General features: G+C 39.0%; 2 protein-coding genes, 2 long non-coding RNA genes and 1 pseudogene across 5 annotated transcripts in view; 4 read left to right on the forward strand and 1 right to left on the reverse strand.

The window, feature by feature from the left end:
- The window catches only part of LOC149036596 (uncharacterized), a 105,738-nt gene extending 89,749 nt beyond the window's left edge, over positions 1–15,989 (reverse strand). Inside the window, exons 1-2 of the long non-coding RNA XR_016181673.1 lie at positions 15,591–15,989; positions 6,720–6,843 (exon numbers count right to left, since the gene is read on the reverse strand). This is a non-coding gene — a long non-coding RNA (uncharacterized LOC149036596). The remainder of the gene's footprint in view (positions 1–6,719; positions 6,844–15,590) is intronic.
- On the forward strand, positions 1,163–5,615 carry LOC149036600 (uncharacterized). Its single transcript, XM_089189441.1, has 2 exons — positions 1,163–2,554; positions 3,795–5,615. The coding sequence occupies exons 1-2, from the start codon at positions 2,537–2,539 to the stop codon at positions 4,086–4,088; spliced, it is 312 nt and encodes a 103-aa protein (XP_089045567.1). The 5' UTR covers positions 1,163–2,536; the 3' UTR covers positions 4,089–5,615.
- Positions 10,248–11,749, forward strand: LOC149036601 (uncharacterized; annotated as a pseudogene). The gene is made up of 2 exons (XR_016181639.1): positions 10,248–10,439; positions 10,540–11,749. The product of XR_016181639.1 is annotated as an uncharacterized LOC149036601 (transcript).
- Positions 12,211–14,469, forward strand: LOC149036602 (uncharacterized). Its single transcript, XM_089189926.1, has 2 exons — positions 12,211–12,436; positions 13,461–14,469. The coding sequence occupies exons 1-2, from the start codon at positions 12,211–12,213 to the stop codon at positions 14,411–14,413; spliced, it is 1,179 nt and encodes a 392-aa protein (XP_089046052.1). The 3' UTR covers positions 14,414–14,469.
- Positions 15,990–17,079: 1,090 nt separating the features above from the next.
- Positions 17,080–20,803, forward strand: LOC149036603 (uncharacterized). Its single transcript, XR_016181686.1, has 2 exons — positions 17,080–18,992; positions 20,446–20,803. It is a non-coding gene; the product is annotated as an uncharacterized LOC149036603 (long non-coding RNA).
- The last annotated feature ends 3,705 nt before the right edge of the window (positions 20,804–24,508 follow it).

Genomic DNA, 24,508 nt, shown 5'->3' on the forward strand with positions numbered 1-24,508 from the left:
TGCATATCAAAAATTCACTACTTTGTACGAAAGAATTCTCAAAATGCAGGCGTTAATCGGGCCGAAAAAGCATATCAGTGCATAGTTTATACACCAATGAGGTCACGGATTGCCTCAAATCCGCGGGTATATCTCTAGCTTCCATCCACCAACTTCTTAAAAACAACGCAAATCCATGTGTTTGCTCAATTGCGCTCGTGTCAAAGATCATTTGCATGATTCTTGGAATTGACCAAGATCTCCTTTTGGCAGTTCAGACTTCGTTCGTTTATCTTCTACGTTGAGGATTTTAGGTTTTCACTGCAACTGAATGGAGATTAGATGCCGAGTTGTCCTAAAGCGTTGCGTAAACGTTATCGGTCGTAACGCTTGCGCGCTTGCGTGACTTACAAAGTAGACAGAGGTGATAGGAAGGCCTCCTCGATAATTTACGTAGAAATATCAGGTCATGAATTATGCCGTGTGGAGAAGATCAAAATTAAAGAATAAAATTTGGCACTCTGGTCATAACAGACATATCGCGTTGCTTGAAAGGACACAAAAACAAGTTAAAATAGGTTGCAGTGTTTATATTTACAAAACAACACGCATACACTCTGAAATAATTCTTGCAGATTCTTCCGAGATTTAGTATACGGAACCCGATGAACTAACCCTCCTTTCCGCAGATTTGTTTTGTTTTGGCTTTGGATATTTAAGCCCTGATTTCTCTCCTGGGACGACGTATCGAGTTATTTGAAGTATCACCAGCTATCCAGCGAAATCCTCGATTACAAGTTAATTTTGTTTCATTCCGGTCAGTTTGACCACGATATGGAAAAAGATATAACATTTATTGGTATGTTCTAAACATCTGAACACTTTAAGAAACATTAGAAATGCGGTGGAGGTACTGGTTAACAGCCACAGCACAAGGGAAAATGTGAGGCAGTAAAAGAAAGTCAGACTGACTGGATTGAAGTTTCGGAATTTAAGTTGTACTCGTATAACATGAGTAATATATTTGCAATTTCTCGAGAGTGAAGGCTATTATCTAACTAAAAATTGGTTCGTAAGTGCCTATCTGGGCTATCTGCAATAGCAGACAAAACCAGAATTCTCTTGACAAAATCAAAGGACAAATTGTGTCATGACGAATTTTTGTCTATATTTTTGCATCCACTTAAAACTTCAAATCTGTCAAATTTCGTCAGAGCTTGATCTGCTCATGAGACCAGCTGGCATAGTTTACCAATGGACTCAAACTCCAGTTTCAGGATTCATCGGACGTCGTTTCAAAGTTTTAAAATCCACGAGTTTCGCGACAAAAAAAGTTAATGCCTTCCAGGTAAATTTTAGTGAGTTCAATAACAAGCTAGTGGCAGCTTTTACGACAAATGGAGTTGAAAACTCAGTCTCCTTTCACTGCCTCACATTCTTCTTTTTGCTCTGGATGCTAAAAAATACTTTTACTACATTTCCAGTGTCCTTTAAGGTGTTCTGGTGTTTAGAACATACCACTAACTGTTTTATTTTTTCCAAATCAGGGCTGAAATACCCAAAGCCACTCCAATCTTTGCTTTCCGTGAATCAAGAAAACATTTAAACGATAAAATTCTCATTAAAATGTAAAATTCTTCAGTCCATTTGAATAACTTTCGATTCCAATTCGTTACATTGACTAATTTTGGTTCCAACTCGTAGCACCTGCGAAACAGGTCGTATGACAAAGAGAAAAGTTTGAACAATCACGTCACGCAATACATCAAGCTGGGTTTGTCCAGTTGATTTTGATGGTCGCAGGGAGATGTCGAGTTTGTCACTCAAAACCGTTGTGGTCCATAAGAGCGTAACATCATTAATGACGGAAACAAATCTGCCGAAAGAGGGTTAGTTCATCGGGTTCCGTATACTAAATCTCGGGAGAAACTGCAAGAATTGTTTCGGAGTGTATGTAAGAGGTTCTTTTACGGACAAAATATAGAACATGGATACATTAATGTTTTGTTCAATTACATTATTGTTATGCGTTATAATACAAGTCTTAAAATAAAATAAATCAATTTCATCCGGAATACATCGATTTTGGATGTCATACATCGATGTTGTGCAGCATACATTGCTTTCCTGACTCATTCATCCGTGACCTTATATAACCAAGAGATGTTCAATAAAACTAAAAGATGAGGAAGCGGAAATAGAAATGACCGGAAGTTAGATTAAACAAGAAGCCCCGGAAACTAACATTTTCAAAATGGCGGAAATGGAGGCAGACGATCAGTGAAGTTTGAGAAGCACTATGTAAGGTGCACGGATTTGGCTGCCCAACATCGAAGGATTTTTTACGTCTTTGGTTAGGCTACCGGAAAGTGCAGAAGGGCAAAGGAACACTGCGTCCTACGACTCGGCTGAATTTTTTAGTCGCCGTTTACGAGAAAACGAAAGAACTCTTGTCACTGACTCTAAGAATAGTATTCAGGAATCTATTCGAAGAGTGGATCCGGTTCTTCGCACTTTAAGAGCAGCGCAGCAGATAATTTGTAGAGTGTAGTGTGCCATGGCTCAATGCGTTATGGTAAAGTAAAAGAATTCGTTGAAGCGCTATTTAGTTTAACACTACCTTCTTTCTAACGAGTCTCTGTTTAGGGGGGTTTCCTTTTTTAACAGCCCCCCCCCCCCCTACACCATTAGAGCCCACCACCCCTTTTTTCAAAATAGTCAGGCAGTTTGTTATTTCTCTAGGGACAACACCCCCCTGGGGGGACTCCTGTATAAAAAGGACAGGGATGCTTGTCATACTTTTTAGAGTTTAAAAATGCAGGGTTGGTTGGTATGGTGGTCAGTCCCAAAAGGTCCACAGCGGCAGCTTTTGCGCTACCTCTTAGGTAGGGTCTTGAACAGAAAAAAATGACAGCTAGAGTTAACTGTGTTGTTTCAGAATTGTTTCCTCTTAGGGGTGAAAAGCATATTAAGCTATGCCCATAAAACAGGATCTTGGTACCTTTTAAGGGTTCTTTTCAAAATTTGCGACAAGCACTCCTTTCCTTTTTATATGGGAGTTCCCTACACACAGGGGCAACACTGGTTTAAATCTGTGATACAAGGGAGGTCAGGCTGTAACTTTGATGCATGAGTATTAATGCCAATTCAACTCATGATTTGAGATACCTCCCCTAATTCTATTTAGCCCCCTCACTAATCACCCTAACCCAGTTTCCCAGCCCCCACCTTCCCCTGATATTATGCTCAAAATTCCTGACTATCATGCCTGTTACTCATGGGTGGTGAAAAATGCCTCTTGTTGTTGTCTTCATGGTGTCCAAAAGGCACATTGATGGCAACCAAAAACTAATCCAGCCATACAAAATTATCATTCATGGTGGTTTAGATGGTTTTTCAAGAATGATAGTATTCCTTTAGGCATCAACCAATAGCTGTAACTGTACTGCAGTATTTCCAGTCAGCTGTTGAGCACTACAATTTACCATCAAGAGTTCGCAGTGATCTTGGAATGGAAAACATAGAAGTTGCTCGCTTCATGCTGCAAGAAAGAGGTTTAAATAGAGGCAGCCACATCACTAAAAAATCTGTTCATAGAGCATCTCGGGTGTGATGTCAACTGGGTTATTGTGAGCCGCTTTTTGAACATTTTCCTCTTTCTTGAGCACCGTGGAATTTTAGATGCAACAGATGAGGTGCATCTGTTTTGTATTCATCTAGTCTACATTCCACTGATTAATAATGCAATTAAACAATTTATTGGTCAGTGGAATAATCATCCTGTAAGCACATAATGCAATTTCTCTCCCAATCAGCTCTGGATACAAGGAATGCTACATTTCAGAAATTCTGGGTATAAGGCTGTGATAGATGTGACTGCCAGCAAGGCTGTTAATTTATTCAATCATTATGGGATTGATGAAGAAGGGCCTGTACCTGACATGCAGAGTGACTATGCAGTTTCAGTACCTGACACAATTACTACTCTGACACATAACCAAGAATTGTCACTGCAAGAAGTTGGAGATGCAGCCTTCCAAACTGGTGATCATGATGGAATCATAGCCTACCAAGTGGTATTGCAGATTGCTTCTTTTTATTTAAACTGATATTCATGATTTACTGTATTAACTTCATGTACTTGGAATGAACTCTTAATACAGTTAGTATAAATTGGTTACTGTTATACATGTCAGTATGCCAAGAATAAAATTACTAATGACAAAGTAAATGGGAAACAGTAACAATAATCAGTTATAATCTCAAATCTAACAGCCTTACTAATACAAAGGGGTGTAAAACTTTGAATAGCTGGGAAAAAAAATACATGATGTTGTAGTGGCATAATGTACTAGATGCTTCATAGTATTAACACTTTAAACCTGAGATCTAGCCTTGATTTGCAATCACTCAAAACAATAACAAATGAGGTAAAGCTATGGCTACATTGCATGCATAATGGCTATTGCAGAGAAGTTTATACCCTTGTAAATTAGCTCTTGTAAGCTCTTTTATGTTAGTGTTGAGTTTGTCATGCTGTTAACAAAACAGTTAATATGCTGAGTAACTTGAAACTGAAACTTTGAACGTGGAACATTTCCTGAGTAACCCAAACGGATTTGAAAATTTTATTGTTTTATATGAAGGGTCCACTGGCATATATTCCTTGGCCACTGCTTAAGAAATTAACAGAGATTTTGTATTAATTTGAGCAGTAGAAACTTCTAGCAATAAAGGAGCAAAACATTCCCATAAACATATGTAAAGTCATGGATAATTGTACCAAGTACAAAGATCTTTTACCTCAAGTTACGCCCTCCCCTATTCAGTCTCTTATTGATTATGATTCTATGTGTTATTTTTTATGTCCTATGAAAAATTATGAATAAAAATGGTTTGTGGGCCCAAGAATAACACAACTGTAAACTGAAAGTAAGATAAAGAAGGATCATCCTTTCATGTCTATATCTTGCCAAAACCAATTTTGCCATAAGCAATACTCTCATCCAAGAATTCTTCCGATATCAGCCCGACGGAAACCGGCGTCATTTTGCAGAGTTTGCAACTGTTGCAACAAGTTCGTTTCGATCAGAGATCACCTCATTTTCATTTGGGAAGGCTTCTTCTATTCTTAGAGTGAGTGACAAGAGTTCTTTCGTTTTTTCGTAAACGGCGACTAAAAAATTCAGCCGAGTCGTAGGACGCAGTGTTCCTTTGCCCTTCTGCACTTTCCAGTAGCCTAACCAAAGACGTAAAAAAATCCTTCGATGTTGGGCAGCCAAATTCGTACACCTTGCATAGTGCTTCTCAAACTTCACTAATCGTCTGCCTCTATTTCCCGCCATTTTGAAAGTGTTAGTTTCCGGGGCTTCTTGTTTAATCTGACTTCCGGTCATTTCTATTTCCGCTTCCTCATCTTTTAGTTTTATAGAACATCTTTTAGTTATACAAGGTCACGGATGAATGAGTCAGGAAAGCAATGTATGCTGCACAACATCGATATATGACATCCAAAATCGATGTATTCCGGATGAATTTGATTTATTTTATTTTAAGACTTGTATTATAACGCATAACAATAATGTAATTGAACAAAACATCAATGTATCTATGTTCGATATTTTGTCCGTAAAAGAACCTTATATGTATGCGTGTTGTTTTGTAAATATAAACACTGCAACCTATTTTAACTTGTTTTTGTGTCCTTTCACGCAACGCGATATGTCTGTTATGACCAGCGTGCCAAATTTTATTCTTTAATTTTGATCTTCTCCACACTGCATAGTTCATGACCTGATATTTCAACATAAATTATCGGGAAGGCGCCTTCCGATCACCTTTGTCTACTTTGTAAGTCACGCAAGCGCGCAAGCGTTACGACCGATAACGTTTACGCAACGTTTTAGGACAACTCGGCATGTAATCTCCATTCAGTTGCTGTGAAAACCTAACATCCTCAACGTAGAAGATAAACGAACGAAGTTTGAAATGTCAAAAGGAGATCTTGGTCAATTCCAAGAATCATGCAAATGATCTTTGACACGAACCCAATTGAGCAAACACATGGATTTGCGTTGTTTTTAAGAAGTTGGTGGATGGAAGCTAGAGATATACCCGCGGGTTTGAGGTAATCCGTGACCTCATTGGTGTATAAACTATGCACTGATATGCTTTTCCGGCCCGATTAACGCCTGCATTTTGAGAATTCTTCCGTACAAAGTAGTGATCACGCTGGTATGAAAAATATTTTAGCTGAAGTTTCCATATTTTGTCTGTGAACTAACTGAATACACCTTATAACTTGTAGCAAGATAGAATTCCGTGAGCTACATTGTTACAGCTGCTGCGCGCTGGACGAAATCTTTGAAATTGACACTTTCGATCGCTGTTCACAGGGGTGGTCTGGCCAAAAATGATTTCTGGCTTGTGGCGAAGCAAAAAAAGAGAATTGGAGAACAACTAAACTATTTTTGAAACATGTGTCCCTTTTCATGGGCAAAAAATAAAAGAAAACTTTTTTCCGACGGGAAGTCGAGAGGACCGCTCTTAGCGGGAGCGGCACTTAAGCAGTTCAGCCCTTTGGCTGTAATATGATATTTCAATAAACTATCTATCTATCCATTTGATAATTTCTTGTGTAGTGTGTACTGATCATACCCATACTAAGAGTTGATACTTATAAAGTAAACTAAACAAGAAAAGCATATAGAACACAATGGAGGTAATGAATAAAGTCATACCTGCACTTAGACCTGTATCTTTCTGAGATTTATCTCTTCACCACTTATGCCTGCTCTTTATTCAGGTGAGTCAAGCTGAGCTTATTGTGCAAAGTTTGTGCAGTTGCTTGTCCAATCTGATGTTCTGATGTTCATACAGGACATCATAAGTGTAAAAAGTATACTTTATTAATAACTGATGAGGTTCTTTTAATTTCTAAAATTTTTTTTTACTTATAAAGATTCTTGCTCTATTTAGTTAGATTTATATCAAAATGTCAGCTGTAGGTTAAACCGCGATTTAAGATTTTAATAAAGACAGAACGTAAAGAATGGTTTAAAGATCTAAAAATATATCCTTACGAAGTTAGGAGCCCACGACTGTAAATGTCGAGAATCGCTGACCAGGCTAAAAAAATCGAAAGTTCTGCTAATTTGCCTAGAAAACCCTTTTAGGGAGATATATTCAAAAAAAATATCTCAAAGTTTGAAAAATCAAATGTGTCCGAGAAAATGGGGAAAAACGAAAATTTGGTTTTTTACCTTATTAATTATGCAAAAATACAGTAAAGTTGACCAACTTTAGTGTGCTAGTACTGAAGGAGGATAATTCGTAAGAAATCGGAGGTGTTTTTACTTCAAAGTATAATTCATTTGATTTTTATTTGTGGCACTTTTAGGAGCTTTGGTTTAATTTTAAAATTTACATGATTTTTTAACAAAGTACTCTCAAACACTTGTTGCAAAAAGCGAAAAATTGAGCGACTTCAAGCCTTCAAAACGTATCTTGGTATGTGAGAAATCATGTCAAACTGCATGCTGGCACAAAGTTTGGTCCTTATACGAAAATAATATGAAATAAAAAATTTGGGTGATTCAGAAAAGTGCCGGCAAAATAAAAGAGTTTGCGACGCATTGTGGCTAAGGTGACTTTGAAATTGTGGCTTTGATTCAGTTTGCTACAATTTGCTACTCGCTAAGCTTAAAGCATATGGAGTGCGCCAGGAGGTTCTGGAGCTTATACAGTCTTATCTGTCTGACAGATTCCAACATGTTAGATGCAATGGGTACTACTCGAACTGGCTGCCCGTGCGCTGCAGGCTTCCGCAGGGTAGCTTGTTAGGACTTTTACTTTTTAACATTTTCATCAATGATGTTAATTACTGTGTTGCTACCTCCTCACAACGTCTATACGCGGATGACACCACCCAGTACTCGTCTAGCGTCTGCCCTATGACTCTGGAGTTTAATCTCAATGCAGATATATCAAGACTCAAGGAATGGTTCACTTACAACTTCCTAGGAATCAATAGCACCAAAACGCAGGCAATGGTACTTGGGAACAGTTCCTACAATTTTGAATTCTTTGTGGACCCGCAGCAGGTTATTGACATAAAGCCGATTCTAAAGATCCTGGGCGTTACGCTGGACAATAAATTCTCCTTCAAAGACCACGTAACAATTACGCTGAAAAAGGCATATGCAAAAATCGCCGCTCTCCGCAGAATAAAGCGTCTTATACCTTCCTTTATTATGATCTCTTTGTACAAAACATATGTGTTACCTCATTTAGAATATTGTTCCCCTCTATTGTTGGGAACCTCTACTCCTCTGAAAAATAAGCTGGAAAAATGTAACTTTTACGCGTTAAGCACTGTGCTTAATCTAGGTAGATCTACTGAGTACAAAGACTGTCTCAGGCTTGCTAGTATGGACACCTTAATCCAAAGACGTCTCACTGCGTCTTTAATCATGTTTTTCAAGGCATACAGGCTACAGGGAGCTTCGTATATCTCTAATTTTTTTACACCTAGGGTCTGTCACTACAATTTGCGCTCCTCTGCTCTTAATATTTCCCAGCCTGAAAATACCTCTAGCCATATTCACAACTCTTTTTCATATATTATCTCTCATTCCTGGAACTAGCTACCATCTTCAGTTAAATCGGCAACTACTCTGGCAGAATTTAAGACTGGCCTATCTCGCATAACTACACTTGGCTGTAAGTGTAATAAGTGTATTAGTATACAATTGTAGGAATAGGGTTATGAATTGGTAATTAGGCTTCAGGGTTAGGGCTACAAGTTAGGTGATTAGGGCTGGTAGGGTTTCAGGGGAGGTTCAGGATTAGGATTAGGGGTAGGGGGCTAGGTGATATTTTTGCGTTTTTTTTTTTTCTCGTCATATATACATATATTTAACTTGTACATATATTTATATACACATCTGTATTTTATCTGTCGAGCGTTTTCAACATGAGCCATTAGGCTCGGGGGATTGGGTAACCACCCCCTACGTTATATTGTATTGTATTGTATTGTAGGTCAGGAATTTGCATGATGCAAATCAGCTGTAGAAATCGTACTTGAGAACTACGAAGTAAACAAGATAGTTGAAGATGGTCAAAAAATTCTTTGATATGGAAATGATATGAAATTATACAATAAAAAATCCGTAGACATTGCTGAAGAGGGCTGTAAATTGATGTATAGATACGAATTTTTCTGTTAATTTGAATTGCAGAAGACTATATTATTGTTGACTCGCTATTTCAACGATCCAAACGTGGCTGACTGTCGGATTGAAAGACTGTACTAGGGACGTTAAAGCTCACTGGAAGAGTTATAACATTTTGACGGATGTTAAAAGTGTCAACAACGAAAGGAAATTATTACTTACACGGGCAGGTTAGTAAAGATCGTTTTGATTTACAATTTTCGACTGCAAAATAAATGCATTTGGACTATTAATTTCTACAGATTTAATTTACTAATTAAGTTTTCTTTACCAGGGATTTTCATCGCACAGTAATGTCAGATACACATGACGCCGGTATGACCTAAACACAGAGACGCGTACGGTACTCGCTGGCGAACAGGCAAGACTAGATGTTGCGTTCCAGCAGAAGTAGCGGGTCACAAGTCGACAACCTGACGAGGTGATCGTGAAATTGACAGAAAAAGATCTTGTTTCGTTTTTAAAGAAACTGGAATGCTCGTCCCAGTTGAGTCGCGTAAGTGCAGTCAAATCGTACACTGCTTTAGTAGGAGGAGAAATATGTAAATCTAATACACTCTTATTGTTTTGACCCTCTTTTGACAAATAAAACGGACGCAATGTGCCCAAGAGGATGAGGAACGCCAACAAACGGCCAATATCGCAGACAATTAAGTCAGTGGTCTCTCTTCTTGCCTAAAGTATCGTTGGAAATTCTCCTTCGGAGCAAAATAGCCGACCGAGGAGTCATAGGGGTGGAACAGGGGGTCTCCTGCCGCGTTCCGTACGGGTATCTTGCATTCCCGGCTTCCGCCCCTTTTTTCTTGGCTTCCTTCCTTTATCCATTCTTCGATTGCCAAATATTTAAAAGCATTGTTACGTGATTTCAACAAATTTCTCCCGCTTCCCACCATTTTCTAACGCCCTCTTTCTGCCCTTTCCTCTCCCGCCGCCTATTCTCCCGGGCGCTCACCCCGAAGTATCCCCTTGTAGGTTACGCTAAAGAACGAGTGAGCGTTAATGAGTAAGAAGGACTAAGAATAACACCATTTCTATCACCATGCCAATTTATCCTTGCCTAACCCTGTGTTTCTTTGATCCGTAGCTATTTGCAGGTAATGCAGGGATCATCTGGGTAAAATGATGGTGTCTACTTCTGCGGACTCAACAGAAACTGCCTTATCTTCGCCAACAGTTGTTGTTGAACCCGTGTCCGTACATAAAAGACAGGAAACGTTTTCATTGGTAATTGTCGTTTAAACAGATAGGTAGTCTATAGGTCTAATCGGTATCTTGTGTTAATTTGCGATCATTTAATTACTTTTCATATTTTTCCCTCCTCTAGGAAGTCGAGGCAAATAGTACAGAATATATGCGTGAGAATGTAGAACACTTTTCTATTGACGACAGCTACATTTTTGGGTCATCCGAAAACACAAGCACAACTAGCTCCGGTGAAGTGGTTCTTCGTGCCAACAAACCTTTATAGCGGATAGAGCAAAACGAAGGTACATACAACACACTAGAGATATCCTTGTCGCAGCGTTTGATCGGCACTCCAAGTTTCAAGGGCCGTCAATAATGAGCTTGGTGCAGAGGGTATAATGCTCCCATCCCAACGTCTTTACCTTGAGGCCATAGCAGAAACGTACAAAAATGCCGGCAGCTGGGACACGCGGAGACAAATCCTCTCAATTATGACTGCCACTGCGAGTTTTTCTACCAAACGAGAATTTATTCCCGGTTTGTCCCAGTATAGATACGCTGTGGCGAACTTACATCGCCTTCAACATGGAATAGCGACGCCCGTTCCTGTACAGCCTTCAGCGAGGATACGGATAGACGAGGCCCAACTTGACCATTTTTTGCAGTTCATAACAAGCCCACATATTTTTCAAGATATGCCTTTTGGTCTAAAGAATTTACGCCTGTCCAAATGTAACGGTAACGTATTGGAAGTACCAAATGCGATTCAGTGTCTAATACCAGAGCGAATTGCTGTTCAATATGAGCAGTATTGCAAAGAAGTCGAGTTTACCCCTTTCAGTAAAAGAACACCACTGCGTGTATTAGCTGCTTGTGGCACGACGGTTAGAAAGAGCCTCCAGGGACTGGATTATTTTGCAGCCGATGGAGCCTCTGCATTTGACAAGATGATTTCACTCCTAAATCAACTAAAAAGGCCTGGTTGAAGATACCCCGGTAGGGATATGGCAGGAAATGTTCAAGAACTCAAAACTTTACCTAAAGGCGGACTTCAAGATAAGATATTACCCAAAGAAATAATAGTCCAGTTTCGGGTTTGCTATGACCGCTGAATGAAAGAAGTGAAGAAGCATTTTTTACAGGCTTAGCCTCCATCCGAAATTCCCAACGAGAAGAAGACCTGTTTGTTACTCTATCTATTGTGTATTTTTAAATTTAAAACACTTACTTGCCGGAATCTGTGAATATCCACTTTATGTCGAGGCTAACCTTTTATGAATGCGTCGGTAATGTCTGTATTGAGCGGTAACTTTAAATTCGAAAATGGAATATTGACAGGGTTTTTTGAAGTTCATTAACTCTTTCATTAATTTCTTTTCTCCCTTTTATTGATTTCAGGGTGGGCTTTAACATCGCCTACATTTGTGATTTTCTCTACCCCAGCCCTAATTATCCATGCTACTTTTATAACTTTAGACTGCGAGAAATCTCTTGTTTTTCTTTGCCAAGTTACTGCACGCGAAAATCAAGCAAACGAGCGGCGATAAACGATAACGTCGTGGTTTGCAATCGCGCTGACTGAGATAAGAACTGGACAGATGAGAAAATGCAGACTGTAAGCACTCTATTATAACTTAGAAGCGTTAAGTCTTTCAAAAATTACAACTAATAGCAACAATTAGAATACATATTAGAAATGGGGGGTGGGGCGAGTGATTTAAGTTTTTGTTATTCTGCGTTTACATACTGAGAAATGATGGTATATTAATTGGTGCACGTTGACGATGAGGCTACCATAGCAGATCATGGTATGTCATATGCTTTGAGTGATCCGAGTGACAGCTGTTTTCAGCAGAAGCGCCAACATACCCATGGGGACCACCGTTTTCAATGTGAAGAGCTTGGTACTTTTCTAGATGAGATTCAAGTGGCTGTTGAGGAAGCTTCTTTTCACACGAAAAATGATCATGACGAAGCCACATACTTGGTAAAGCACAGCAGGGACATAATTCATCCCTGGAAGGCTCACCAGCTCCGTACAGTGAGGCAAGACCAGTCTAGATTAAAGATTCTCACATAGCTAGATAGTGGTTCAGTCTTTATTACCCAGGACTGGGCCATGAAATTTCTACCGCGCAAGTACCGTGAATCTCAGTCAGACTGGTTTGGTAGGCGCAGCATCTCTTGGTCTATATGCGTTGTCGTGCGCCGCCAAGCTGACCAGTTTGAGTCACAAGAATTTTTACATATTATCCAGAACTGCACCCAAGGAAGTTCCGCTGTGGTCTCCATTATGGCGCATATCCTTAGAACTTCGAAATCAAAGCACCCAGAAATCAATCAAGCATTTTTTCGTCAAGACAACGCAGGGTGCTACCATAGCACTTATACTATATTGTCAGTGCCAACAATAGAATAAGAAGCAGGAATTCGCGTTTCTGTGATAGCTTTCTCAGGTCCCCAGGGCGGAAAAGGGCCTGCTGATCGTATGGCTGCAACAATTAAAGGACACATAACACGATTTATAAACGAGGAGAACAATGTTACCAATGCGAAGGAAATGGGAAACACGATTCTATCCCATGGGGTCTACCTGGGATTCGTGTAGTGATGTTAGACAGTCTTGGGGAACCCGAAACTGTTCTCCCAACTCGACAGAAGATTAGTGGCATCAGTAAATAGAACAACTTCAGATTTTATCCCGGTGGAATGAGGGTGTGGAAGGCATTTGATATAGGCCCCAGCAAATGCATTTCTTTGGAAGGAACAAATGGTGAACCTTACGTTATATTCTCTATGCAGTTTCTAGCTATAATGTAGCATGATCTTTAGTTTTGAGACTGAAAAATTCAGCAAGGGAAAGCTGGAAATCAAGATCACTTGAAAACATCAAACCTGGCGCCAGTTTTTGTTATAAAAATTTATTTCAAGTTCTTTTTATTTAGAACGCTATACTGGAAAAAGAAACTTCTACTTCATTTAGGTAGCAGTCCACAAGCTACACCTAACGCTATTTTCGCAATGTGAAACGAACAAAATCTCGCTCTGGATAATGTTTAGGTGTGTTTGGTTTTATCTATCATGTTATTATTTTCCACAAAACGCCATTACCAAAATATTTCGGTTACTTTACCCTCGGAGAATTTAAAGAGATCGCCCTTAGGAGAAAACTTAAAGAGCCTACTAAAACTTCCACAACGGATCACGCAGAAGAAGAGGACTATGGCCGTGAAGCGAAAGACCATGATCAAGTGTTTCAATGTCCAAAAGAGGGCCGCACGCATAGTTTCCAACGGCACTCTTCTCTAGAAAAGCATCTTGCGTTCGGAACATGCACAAAGACGATTGAAAGGGAGACACTTCTTGATGAAGCGAAGGTTAAATATGCTGCAAGACTCGAGGAAGGTTCAAGTTCCGTGCCAACTATTCCTCTACCTCCTGAAACCTGTCCTCGTAGCAGTGGGTGTGTAACACCGCCTGAAGGCTTCGCTTTAAAACACGTAAAGAAAGCTTACTGGTTTAACGAAAAGCAACGAGAGTATCTGACTGTTAGATTTACCATCAAACAAGGAAGCGGCAGGAGGGTCTACGCGGAAATTGTTGCAACAGAAATGAGAAGAGCAAAGGGATTGAACGGGGAGCGCTTGCTCGGTGTCCCTGAGTTTTTGACAACTCAACAAGTAGCTTCATTTTTTTCCAGAATGGCAGCAAAAGTGAAACAGCAGACAGCCCCCTGCGCACAAGCTGTAACTGAGCAAGATCTGGTTGCTATGGAGGAAGAATTTTATTTGTCAAATGTTAAGGAGTCTATTTTTGAGCAGTTAAATGTAACTCATCCTATTCATTACCAACAGTACAACATCTGTTCCATGGTCAAGAATAACACACTCAAAAACCTCAAACTTACAATCTTAAAACTCCTTTGCGAGAGTTTCAATCTTGCATTGCCACCTGGGATTGTTCAGAGAAAAATTAAAAAAAACTTACATCGCTCTGCTCGAAGACCTTGTTAGATGCTGCTGTTTAAAAGGCAAATGGCAAAAGGCTGCTTCAAAAATTGAGTTTTCTATGAACGTTGATATAGAACGGGGGCCGTGTAGCATATTTTGGATCGGAGGAGCTATTGTAGTTCCCGCGTAGTGTGAGCTCATTGACACCAAATTATATATGAGGGGTCCTGGGGCCTCCCCAGGCAATCTAGAGCTTCTGAAATCACCCGAAACACGTTTTAATCGTAAGAAAAATTTGTCAATTTTTTTACCACAAAGATTAAAATAAATAATAGTGATAATAATAAATTGTTCTTGGTGGGGCTACAGCCCATTCAACCCCATAGCTCCGCGGTCCCCGTATTAGATGCGCAAACCGGGAACGAAAAAGTCCCCTTCGAACCACACTTGGCAGTCAGCCTGGAGTCAGATAGGATCAGGCCGGCTAGATATTGTTTGATAAAGACTCATAAAAGGATTTACACAAGTAATGCAAAACGAGATATATAGGACTGGATGCTTTAGAATGGAGTTTTTACGAAAAAGGATCGTGTCCGCTTTACTCGGCATTTTCACCTTTGATCCAACGTGACAACTGTCACGCAATTGAAACATTTTGCTTTTCGTCAAGACAGTTACGAGAAATGAAACAAAAAACTCATTGGCTTAAAGACGAATTAAACGCTATTAAATAATGGTCATTATTCTTGTAATTTTTATGTTGTAGCCGTCAAAAGAGCCCTTTCTACACCAGAACTGTTAGGCGGTACGATTTCTACAACTGATTTGCATCATGCAAATTCGTGACCTCTGGCCACAGTGCGTCGCAAACCTTTATGTTTTGCCGTCACGTTTCTGAATTACCCAGATTTTTTATTTCTTATTATTTTAGAACAAAGACCAAACTTTGTGCCAGTATGTAGTTTGACATGATGTCACACATACCAAGACGCGTTTTGAAGGCTTGAAGTTGCTCGATTTTTCGCTTTTCATCGGCAGAAATATTGGACAAGATGGCGGCCGCGCTTGTGCATTTCGTCCATAATGGCGACTAAATAATATAAGAAACTGTATGGAAATTTGTAAAATTTCTAAAATATAACAATCGGGAGCTCATGGTCCCGTCTGCTCTCGATCGAGACATATTCAGTACTGCTATTCATCAAACCTCACCGGAACTCGATAAATAAAAACCACTTACTTCCCGAGCCAGTTCTTTTGTCATTGATCATTGACCTAGATCGCCATACAGTTCTTCAAAATCCGTCGTTCTCCATCCCAAAGACTCGCCTATTACAGGAAAGTGCATAAATAAAGTCAACTGCTCTCGGTCGAATTGACTGCTACAGAGTTCGAAGCGTCCTAATATCCTGTAAAATTGCCATTTCCTCCCATCGAAAAACTTCCCAACGCGCCAGAACATCCCTTATTTTCCATGTTGAGTAAGTGAAGAGACGCCATGTTGAAAACTATGACTGAAATAGTTAAACACGAGCAACGCTGATCTTCGAATCGTCGGCCATATTTGTTTATGCTCTTGCAGGGAAATAAATTAGTTCTCAGGTCCTTTTCCGAATAAAAATATGCCAGGCATTGAATGCAAATTCAGTAGTCTTAGCGCGAAAATTACATTAAAGCAAGTCAAAATTCTGACATCATGTCATCGCTCTGCCTCGAAAAATCCCAAATATTTACTTGCAGGTCTTCTTTTCTTTTTCTTTTCATCAAATAGAAGATCTGTGGTGCTCAAATTCTATAGTCATGGTACGAAACACTCTTCTTTGCAGATCGAGCTGTGATCGCCGCCGTATTGAATTCTCTTGACATTCTATTGTTCCGGAGTGTAATACGATATACCGCTGATAATTGTTAGCGGGCTCGAAATGTCCTTGATTTCTGGCAATGTTGCAACAAGTGTTTGACAGCACTTTGTCAAAATTAAACCAAAGCTCCTTAAAATGCGACAAATAAAAATCAAATCAATTATATTTTGAAATAAAAACACCCCCTATTTCTTACGAATCATCCTCCTTCACTACTAGCACACTAAAGTTGGTCAATTTTATTGTATTTTTTGCATAATTAATAAGGTAAAAAACCAAATTTTCGTTTTTCCCCATTTTCTCGGACACATTTGAATTTCCAAACTTTGAAATAATTTTTTTTAGCATATCTCCCAATAGGGTTTTCCAGGCAAATTATCAGAACTTTCGATTTTTTTAGCCTGGCCAGCGATTCTCGATATTTACAGTCACGGCCTCTTCAAAACGTTTCCGTTTCATCTGGATAACAAAATAAACATGGCAATTGTCGGGAAAGTCCCGACTTTCTTTCATTGTTTTTGTCTTTTCACTTTCAAAAGCATGCGCTACGAAGTCAACAACTTGGTAAGTACGAGTAGAAATGTTTAATACGGGGGTACACAGCTTTCTATATCTACAAATAAATTTGTAACAGAAGACTTTTATTTTAAGTAACTTTGCATGAGTAACGTTTTAATGGAAAAGCCTCAAATAAATGCTATTTTGTCAATGTGTATGTCCTGTGCCTATCCAGTCATGTGATGTTATGCAAAATCGCAACCATGAATAACACACGTGTTAGGATATCCAAACACGTGTCTTTGGAAAACATTAACAGCCCACTTATCTTTGTACTGAGTACTTTTACGCTTTGAACGTTCGAGCAAAGAAACTTCCTCTTTGCAACTTTTCGGCGCTCGAAACCACTAAAAGTACTCAGTACAAAAATAAGTGGGCTGTTGATGTTTTTCAAACACATGTGTAATTGTCGGGAAAGTCCCGACTTTCCTTCATTGTTTTTGTCTTTTCACTTTCAAAAACATCCGCCACGAGGTCATCACCTCGGTAAGTACGAGTAGAAATGTTCAATACAGGGGTATACAGCTTTCTATACCTACAAAAAAACTAGTCACAGAAAAAGCCATGAAGTCTACATCTTGGTGAGTACGATTAATATTCTTTCATATCACACAGCTTTCCATCGCTCAAATGACTGAGTAACTCAAGAGAAATAATGCTTTTTTGGGAAGACCCAAGCTATTTCGATCTTTATGTTTGCGCTCTGTAGTTACTTATCATTCGAATAACACACGGCGAAAGAATCGCCAATGTAGTGATATACATTTAGAGCACCTTTTTCAAACCTTTGTGGCATTATATCCTCGTTCTTCATTCCTGCACTATGTAGTTATATCACGTTACGAAAGAAATTCGTTCCAAAACGACTTTTGTACCTTTGTGGCCTTTCACCCTCAACTCTATCCTCATCAGTTAAGATTTAAAACCATCGCTCAATTTGAGGAAATGACGATCCAAAACATAATATCAGACCCATCTAAATTATGACTGTCTATCCATGATATCATAAGATATTCGTTGTGATTCATTACGTGGTTTTTCAGTAGGAAGTAACCGTCAGGTTTCCCCAGATTTATATTGGTTCGACTGCGTTGTTATGGTGTACCATGAATCCGCGTAAAATTCGTTGAAAGTTTGAAGATATTGTTCGTGCTATTCGTGTTATGCCTGACTAAGGTAATATGTAACAATTAATCGCCGAAGGCGAAGCGAATTTTGCTTAATAATCCTGGAGACGAAGGCAAGGGGATTATTGTCCTATATGCGTGTATGAATTAAGCGTGGGGTAAATATTTGTTTAAGCAGAATTGCATGCTTAGCCGCGGGTGCTTTCAATTTCTTTGTGAATTCGTTTTGATTTGGAACTATTCTGTACCAATTATTTTGTTGAATCGTATCGAGATATTTAGCCAATCTCCCCTTGAATTGAACAAGTTTGTTTATTTCATTCAATCAGCAAAAACTTCATATTCCTCTTTTGAACAGTGATACGCCAAACTTAATGGTATCTTTTGCATTCTTCGGAATTGCATTTCCTTCGCTGCCCTGAGTGAAAAAGAGGGAGCCCAATACCTATCGGAGACTCACAGGATTGGTGTCTTTCCTTCTTTGACGACACTCAGGATCATTCAAGGTTGATTGGCTGCTGCCATTGCCATGTGCAAGAAAGGAAGCGGATGTGGTCGGACGACTGGTAGGTGTTCCGCCTCTTGTAGACGAGAAAGCAACGAAGCAGGCGGTACTTGAGCGGATAAGTTCAGTGAGCCTGATACATATTGCTGCCTATGGTAACGCCGAAAGGGGAGAAATTGCCCTTTCCCCATTCCTACTCCCAACAGTCGAAACACCATCCCACCACAGGAAGCTTACATGTTGACAATGGCCGATGTCTCACAAGTGAGAGTCAGAGCCAAACTGGTGGTACTTAGTTGCTGTCACAGTGGAAGTGGAGACATAAGAGCCGAGGGAGTTATAGGAATTGCCCGCGCGTTCTTAGGATCCGGAGCTCGCTCGGTGTTGGTTGCGCTGTGGGCCATTTCAGACTCAGCATCAGAGCAGCTGATGAATCGGTTCTACGAACACCTTGTTGAAGGAGAAAGTGCCAGTAAATCCCTTCATCAGGCTATGAAGTGGATGAGAAAAAACGGCTTGACTAACGTGTCTGAGTAGGCTTCGTTTACGCTGATTGGAGATGATGTGAGGCTCGAGTTTGACAAGCAAAGGTAAGACAGTCCGAAAAGATATTTCTAAATTTGAAGTTGAATTGGATGCAAAGGTGGCTACGGTTTACTGGTTCCTGTCTGTGGGCGGTGATCCTTTGTTACCTTGAGCATCAAGGCTACTATGACATCTATATCTATCTATCATCTATCTATCTATCTGTCTATATATCTATCTATCTATCTATATATATATATATATATATATATATATATATATGAATGTGGAGGTAGAGTCTACCTTAGCATTAAGTGCTCAATGCTGTGGTAGCAGAGCTAAGTATTCATAAGTTAAGGAATTAAAGAGGACGCATCGATTCTCTGTGACTCTGAGTTTCGCGCCTAAGCGCTCGTCAGACAGAACTTTATTCAATGAAGAACATACCTCCTTATATACAAATTAGATAAGAAGCTTATTAATTCACTAGTGTGATGATCTAATCTACATGTGAAATAAAGATTCTATAGAGCTATTGTTGGCGGCTTGTGAAATTTGCTAAGCAAAACTTATTCTCGTGGCGGCATTTAGAAATGAGTTCTGTTCTTTTGTTTAATTAAGACGGCTTCTTAGCTCTAACTAAATAAAGTTTTTCTGTGAGATACAAGTGACACCGCTTGCTTTTGTTGCTTTAGACCGGGGCGATCGCTAAAATACTCCAGTTAATTGCAAAATTGGTGTCGTTGTCTTTGAGTGTCCAGATATGCTTTGATAGTTCCGTGCTGTTTAAATAGTTTCTGTTCCGAAAAGAAAGTTTGTGTTGCGTGTAACGTTGTTTAAAAGTTCCTTCAGTCAGTCCAAAGTAATTCTTTCCGGTTGTTGGCGTTGTTTACGTTGGCGTTGTAGACGACGCTTGAAGTGAGGTAGTTGTTTTTCAGAGGGCAGTCGTTTTTTTTTCTGCAGTTACAGTTGTTTTATGTGGAGGGTGTCTTGCTTGTCTCGAGGATTTTTCTGTTGTGTTTCTTAATTATGGTTTGTAGGTTGTCTGTGCAGCTATAACTAACTTTTATGTTGTTTTTGTTGAAAGTCTTGTTGTAACTGTGGCTTTCGGAAAATGTTTACTGACGAGGTTCAGAAACTCTCTGCCGATGTTTGTTTGTACGTTCATGCTGTAGGGCCGATTAAACCAAATTATGTTTCTTTGTCTGTTCTTGCGGCTGTTCTGTACGGTGTGAGTTACAGGTTTCTTGCGTTAAATGTAGGTTAATTTTTTGTTGTTTCCACGTATCATATATAATTATATATCCATATATAATTATATATATATATATATATATGTAGAGTTGCTACAGACGCTCTCTGAAGAAAACATAGAATCGCGAAGCTGCTTCTCTGCCAATCAGACACAGGTGTTAGCCATTTATATTTTTACATATTGTGCTTGGTATAATTGTATTTGCTTTGTGTCTAAAATATTAGTTGAGTTAATAATAACCGTTGTTTTTCACCTTTTGACAGAAAAGGAGACCCCGACAGGGTGAATGATGAGAACTGCTCGAAGGGAACAGAGCTAAAAGTTTTTTAATAGACTTTTTAAATTAATAGAAAAAAGAAGAGAAAGTACTCTATCCGGTATTTCATTAAAATTAAAAAAAGAGCTATCCCAAATTAGGGAAGATCTAGTTCAATTTTTTGTGCTTTCTTTTCCAATATTCTCAGAAAGATGCATTGGTTACGTAATCAAGAATTTATTTGTTTGTTTTTTTTTACATAAAAATGATATTTTTTATATAATAAATGCAACACAATGTTCACGCACGTAAGGCTGTTAAGGAAAGAGAAATCAGTAAAGTTAAAACGGTATTCGATTCATCAACATTCATCCACATGCTCAGTTGTAATAAGGTATGGGAAAAATGACTGATCAGCGGGCTAAGCCAAGCTGGGACAAAAGTGTTCAAGATACGATACGACCAACGGGAATTTTTCAGGGGGGAGGGTGGGCCGTTCGCCTCTTTGTGGCTCCGCTGAAAATTGAGCTAGAATGAATCATTTTCACGCCAAACCAGAATTTAATATCGGAAATTATGTAAATACCCGTGAGACTGCTCAACTAGCCATGACATACCCATTATTAAATGTATTTCAACTTCGCATATCATCATGAGTGTTATGAATAGTAGTTTAGGTATAAAACGAACCACTAAAATCTGGTTTGATTTTTTTTTGTCAAAACCTTTTGCAAGGTTTAGTTGGCAAAACCTTCAATTTTTTATGAATGATTTTGATGTAGCATCTTAAAAGATCTTTGTCAACCCCACGCCTCTACGGAGAAATTCGTTCATATTAACTCAACGCTTAGCAGAAATGGTGCCAGTCTGTAAACACTTTTTGGCGACGCGCTCCACATTTAATAAAAAACGTTCAGAGCTAAAAAAATACGACTAAAGAAGGGGATAACGGATACCTGACGAAGTTCTGGAGAAATACAGGTCTGGGGTTGTCTGCTCCAGTAGAGAAGGGTCACTTAATAAACAAAGAAAACAGCACACAGAAGAAAAGATTGCCTTTTGTCATGCAAAACCACGCGGCTTTACCGAATCTCAAGAACACACTGGTGGGAAAATGGCACCTTATTCAAAGTTACACCGGAAAAAAAATTCATTAAAATAAATCCCGGTCAGATCTAATCTTTGAAGACAGAAGTTTAAAATCGCTTGCGGATGGCAGGAGTGTCATGCAGGCTCGTCAGTACCCGTCAACTTTTAACTGGTCACTTGGCCTCTTGTAATATGCACCTTGCGCGAAGCTTGTCGACGCTTTGATGCAGAAAAATCTTTGCAAATTGGGCTCTCGGCACTGAAAATAAAAATGAAGGGCGTGATCGCATGAAGGTTTTTTCCGTAGATTTCTCTGGTTGGTTCACCTCAACTCGTGTTACTCATCTTTTGAGCTGATTTCTTAGAAAGAAAGATTATCGAACAATTTTCTTTTAAACTTTCATCTAGTGTTCCTCGTCAATTTTTGTTTCGAAAATACAATAAAAAAAGATCGGTTACCGTGCTTTTCTTGGAGATTAAGTGGGCCAAACTTACCCCATTTATGCCTGTACTGGCACTAATCAAGCGCATCAATTCATCGGTTCACAGTGCTGGGGCTGGGAGGGCTTTTCGAGCTACTCTTGGAAAAACTTGATGGGCAGAAGTGTCGAGCATAGGGTCCAAGTGGATATATAATTTGTGGGAAAATCACGCAAATCGAATTAAGGGGGACAAATTGTACACCAAAATCATGCAAAAGAATTTAGGTCACTCTGCTCGTTCGAGAGCTAAAGAGTATCTTTCCTCTTTACCCGGTCCATGGATTGATAACAATACCGTGTTCTCAGAATGCACGGGTACTCATTCTCCTGACTAGGTAATTTTTACATGCAGTATGAGATGCGCAATGCAAAACTGAGAAATCACCTTAATCACAAAATTGAGACGACAAAGGTGTGGGATTTAGAATCTAGTATCGAATTCTCCTTTCATTATCCAAAGTATTTACGTGAGAATGATGATACCGTACTATGTCAGCAAAACAAAATTTTCCTCATCGAAATCTAGATATGACGTAAAATACCTTGATTTCAGCTTTGGAGCGAAGGACTACACAGCGTGGACATGACCAGCTACGCCAGAGGAAGAGATTGCACGTAAATGAGATAAGGCCTTGCTGCTGAGTGAATTTTAACAATTAAACTGACCCGTTTAAAATTATAACGCTACTAAGTTTGCGGTTCATTTTTCAGCTTTTACATGAAACTATTTACAGAGACAACTTTAAATCAAGTTTCATTGAATACACCACGATGATGGGAGGTACCCAAGAGTAGGACCGGTGTGGCTGATTATACGGAAGCCGAACAAAAACGTTTTCTCAGGGAAAATTACAAATTTAGAGTTTACCTTTGAGCAATTATTCTGTTTTTTGCTTTTGTCTAGTTATCTTCCTTTAGACCTTTCATATGAAAATTTAATTGCAATCTCCAACCTAAAAATCAGACCGGAATTGGAACAAAAAAAATGTGATAGGTCCTCCTCGACTATTTGATGCTCATCACATTTTAACAGAGGTGAAATAGACTACATTCGTTGATTATTACTAAGAACATTATGTAATAGAGTAGTCCGATCGTCCAGGTGAGTGGAGACCTGAGAAGAGCTGTTGTCGGTAGTAGTGACTACTGATAACAGTCCTTCTCAGGATTACACTCATCCGGACGATCAGACAACACTCTACAATTAATGTATGGTCCCGAGGGAAACAGTTAGTTTTATTTTCCTGAGAGTCCTGATGAATTTGATCAGGGGCACGTGACCAAGAATCAGCCAATCACAGTGCTTGTTTTGTTGAGTTAAATTTTAGGTATATAACAATATCACATGTTACCCCCAGGTTCAAACCATTTATTGTATCAAGAACATTCTAACAAGTGGAAAGTTTTCAGTGATAACAGGATGGGAAACCAAGGAAACCAGTTGTTTTCTGAATGAGATATTTCCTTTTACGGTGAATCTGAAGAGATCAAAATTGAATCATGCAAAAGCTGGAAGAATTTGTTAACTTAATCAGATGAGCACGGAGATCTCAACTACTATTCCGATAAAGGGAATTCGAAGTGATAAACTGCAAGCGAATGAAGTTAAAGAAGGGTAGAAAATACATAGGTAAAAAAGTGACATCTTAACCAGCTGAAAATTAGCCAATGATATCTGAGAAATATCCAGAAGGCAAAATCTATCTAAATTTAGGCAATTGGTCGTTAATTTTGGACCTACTTATAACACATAACCGCTGGTCTTTAAGCGTGAGTCCAGCACTGCAACAGTATTGGTCAAGCAAGATAAATTAATGAACTACCTTCGCTTCAACCAATATCGATGCAAAGTTTCCCCACTTTGAATACGCATGTACTTGACTTAACGTTTAAATATGTCAGTTGTCAATATATCTGATGACTCTTAAGTTCAGGAAATTTAATCAAGCCACGTCACTGTTTGTTTATTTTGAAAAATGTAGTCTCGCTTTATAAAGTTTCTCATTTTGCAATCAGCGTCACCGACTTCTTTCGATTATGTGACCTCTGCGTTAATTTCAAAATCGACTTGATTACTCGGCATTTTTACGAGGGACCGGCGTCTGCTCAGGTCATACTAAAAGGGCAACTAAATGTCATGTTTTAAAAATAAATTAATTACCCTGCCTTAGAGACCTAAGCAGCATGATTTTGTCTTCCTTCAGCCGTAACGAACAAACGGCTTCTTCATTTTTGTAATGTAGCAAAGGCAGTAACAAAAAACTGTTTTGTTACTGCCTTGAAATTGTGAGTTTTGATTTGAGATTACTGTCAACAAGATCCGGTCAAATTTCCAAACTTTCATTTCATTTACACTTTATTTAGAGAAAACACTGAAACTAAATTTGCTGGGAAAAAAAAAACTTTTTAAAACTTTTGTTCCATACTTTATAAATTTTTCAGTGATATATAGTTTTTATGGTTTCTTTGAAAGTAGGGCGCGTCGAACAATTTTTCAAA

Source organism: Pocillopora damicornis, chromosome 12 (genome assembly GCF_964200805.1).
Source record: "Pocillopora damicornis chromosome 12, jaPocDami1.2, whole genome shotgun sequence".
Classification (NCBI taxonomy): domain Eukaryota; kingdom Metazoa; phylum Cnidaria; class Anthozoa; order Scleractinia; family Pocilloporidae; genus Pocillopora; species Pocillopora damicornis.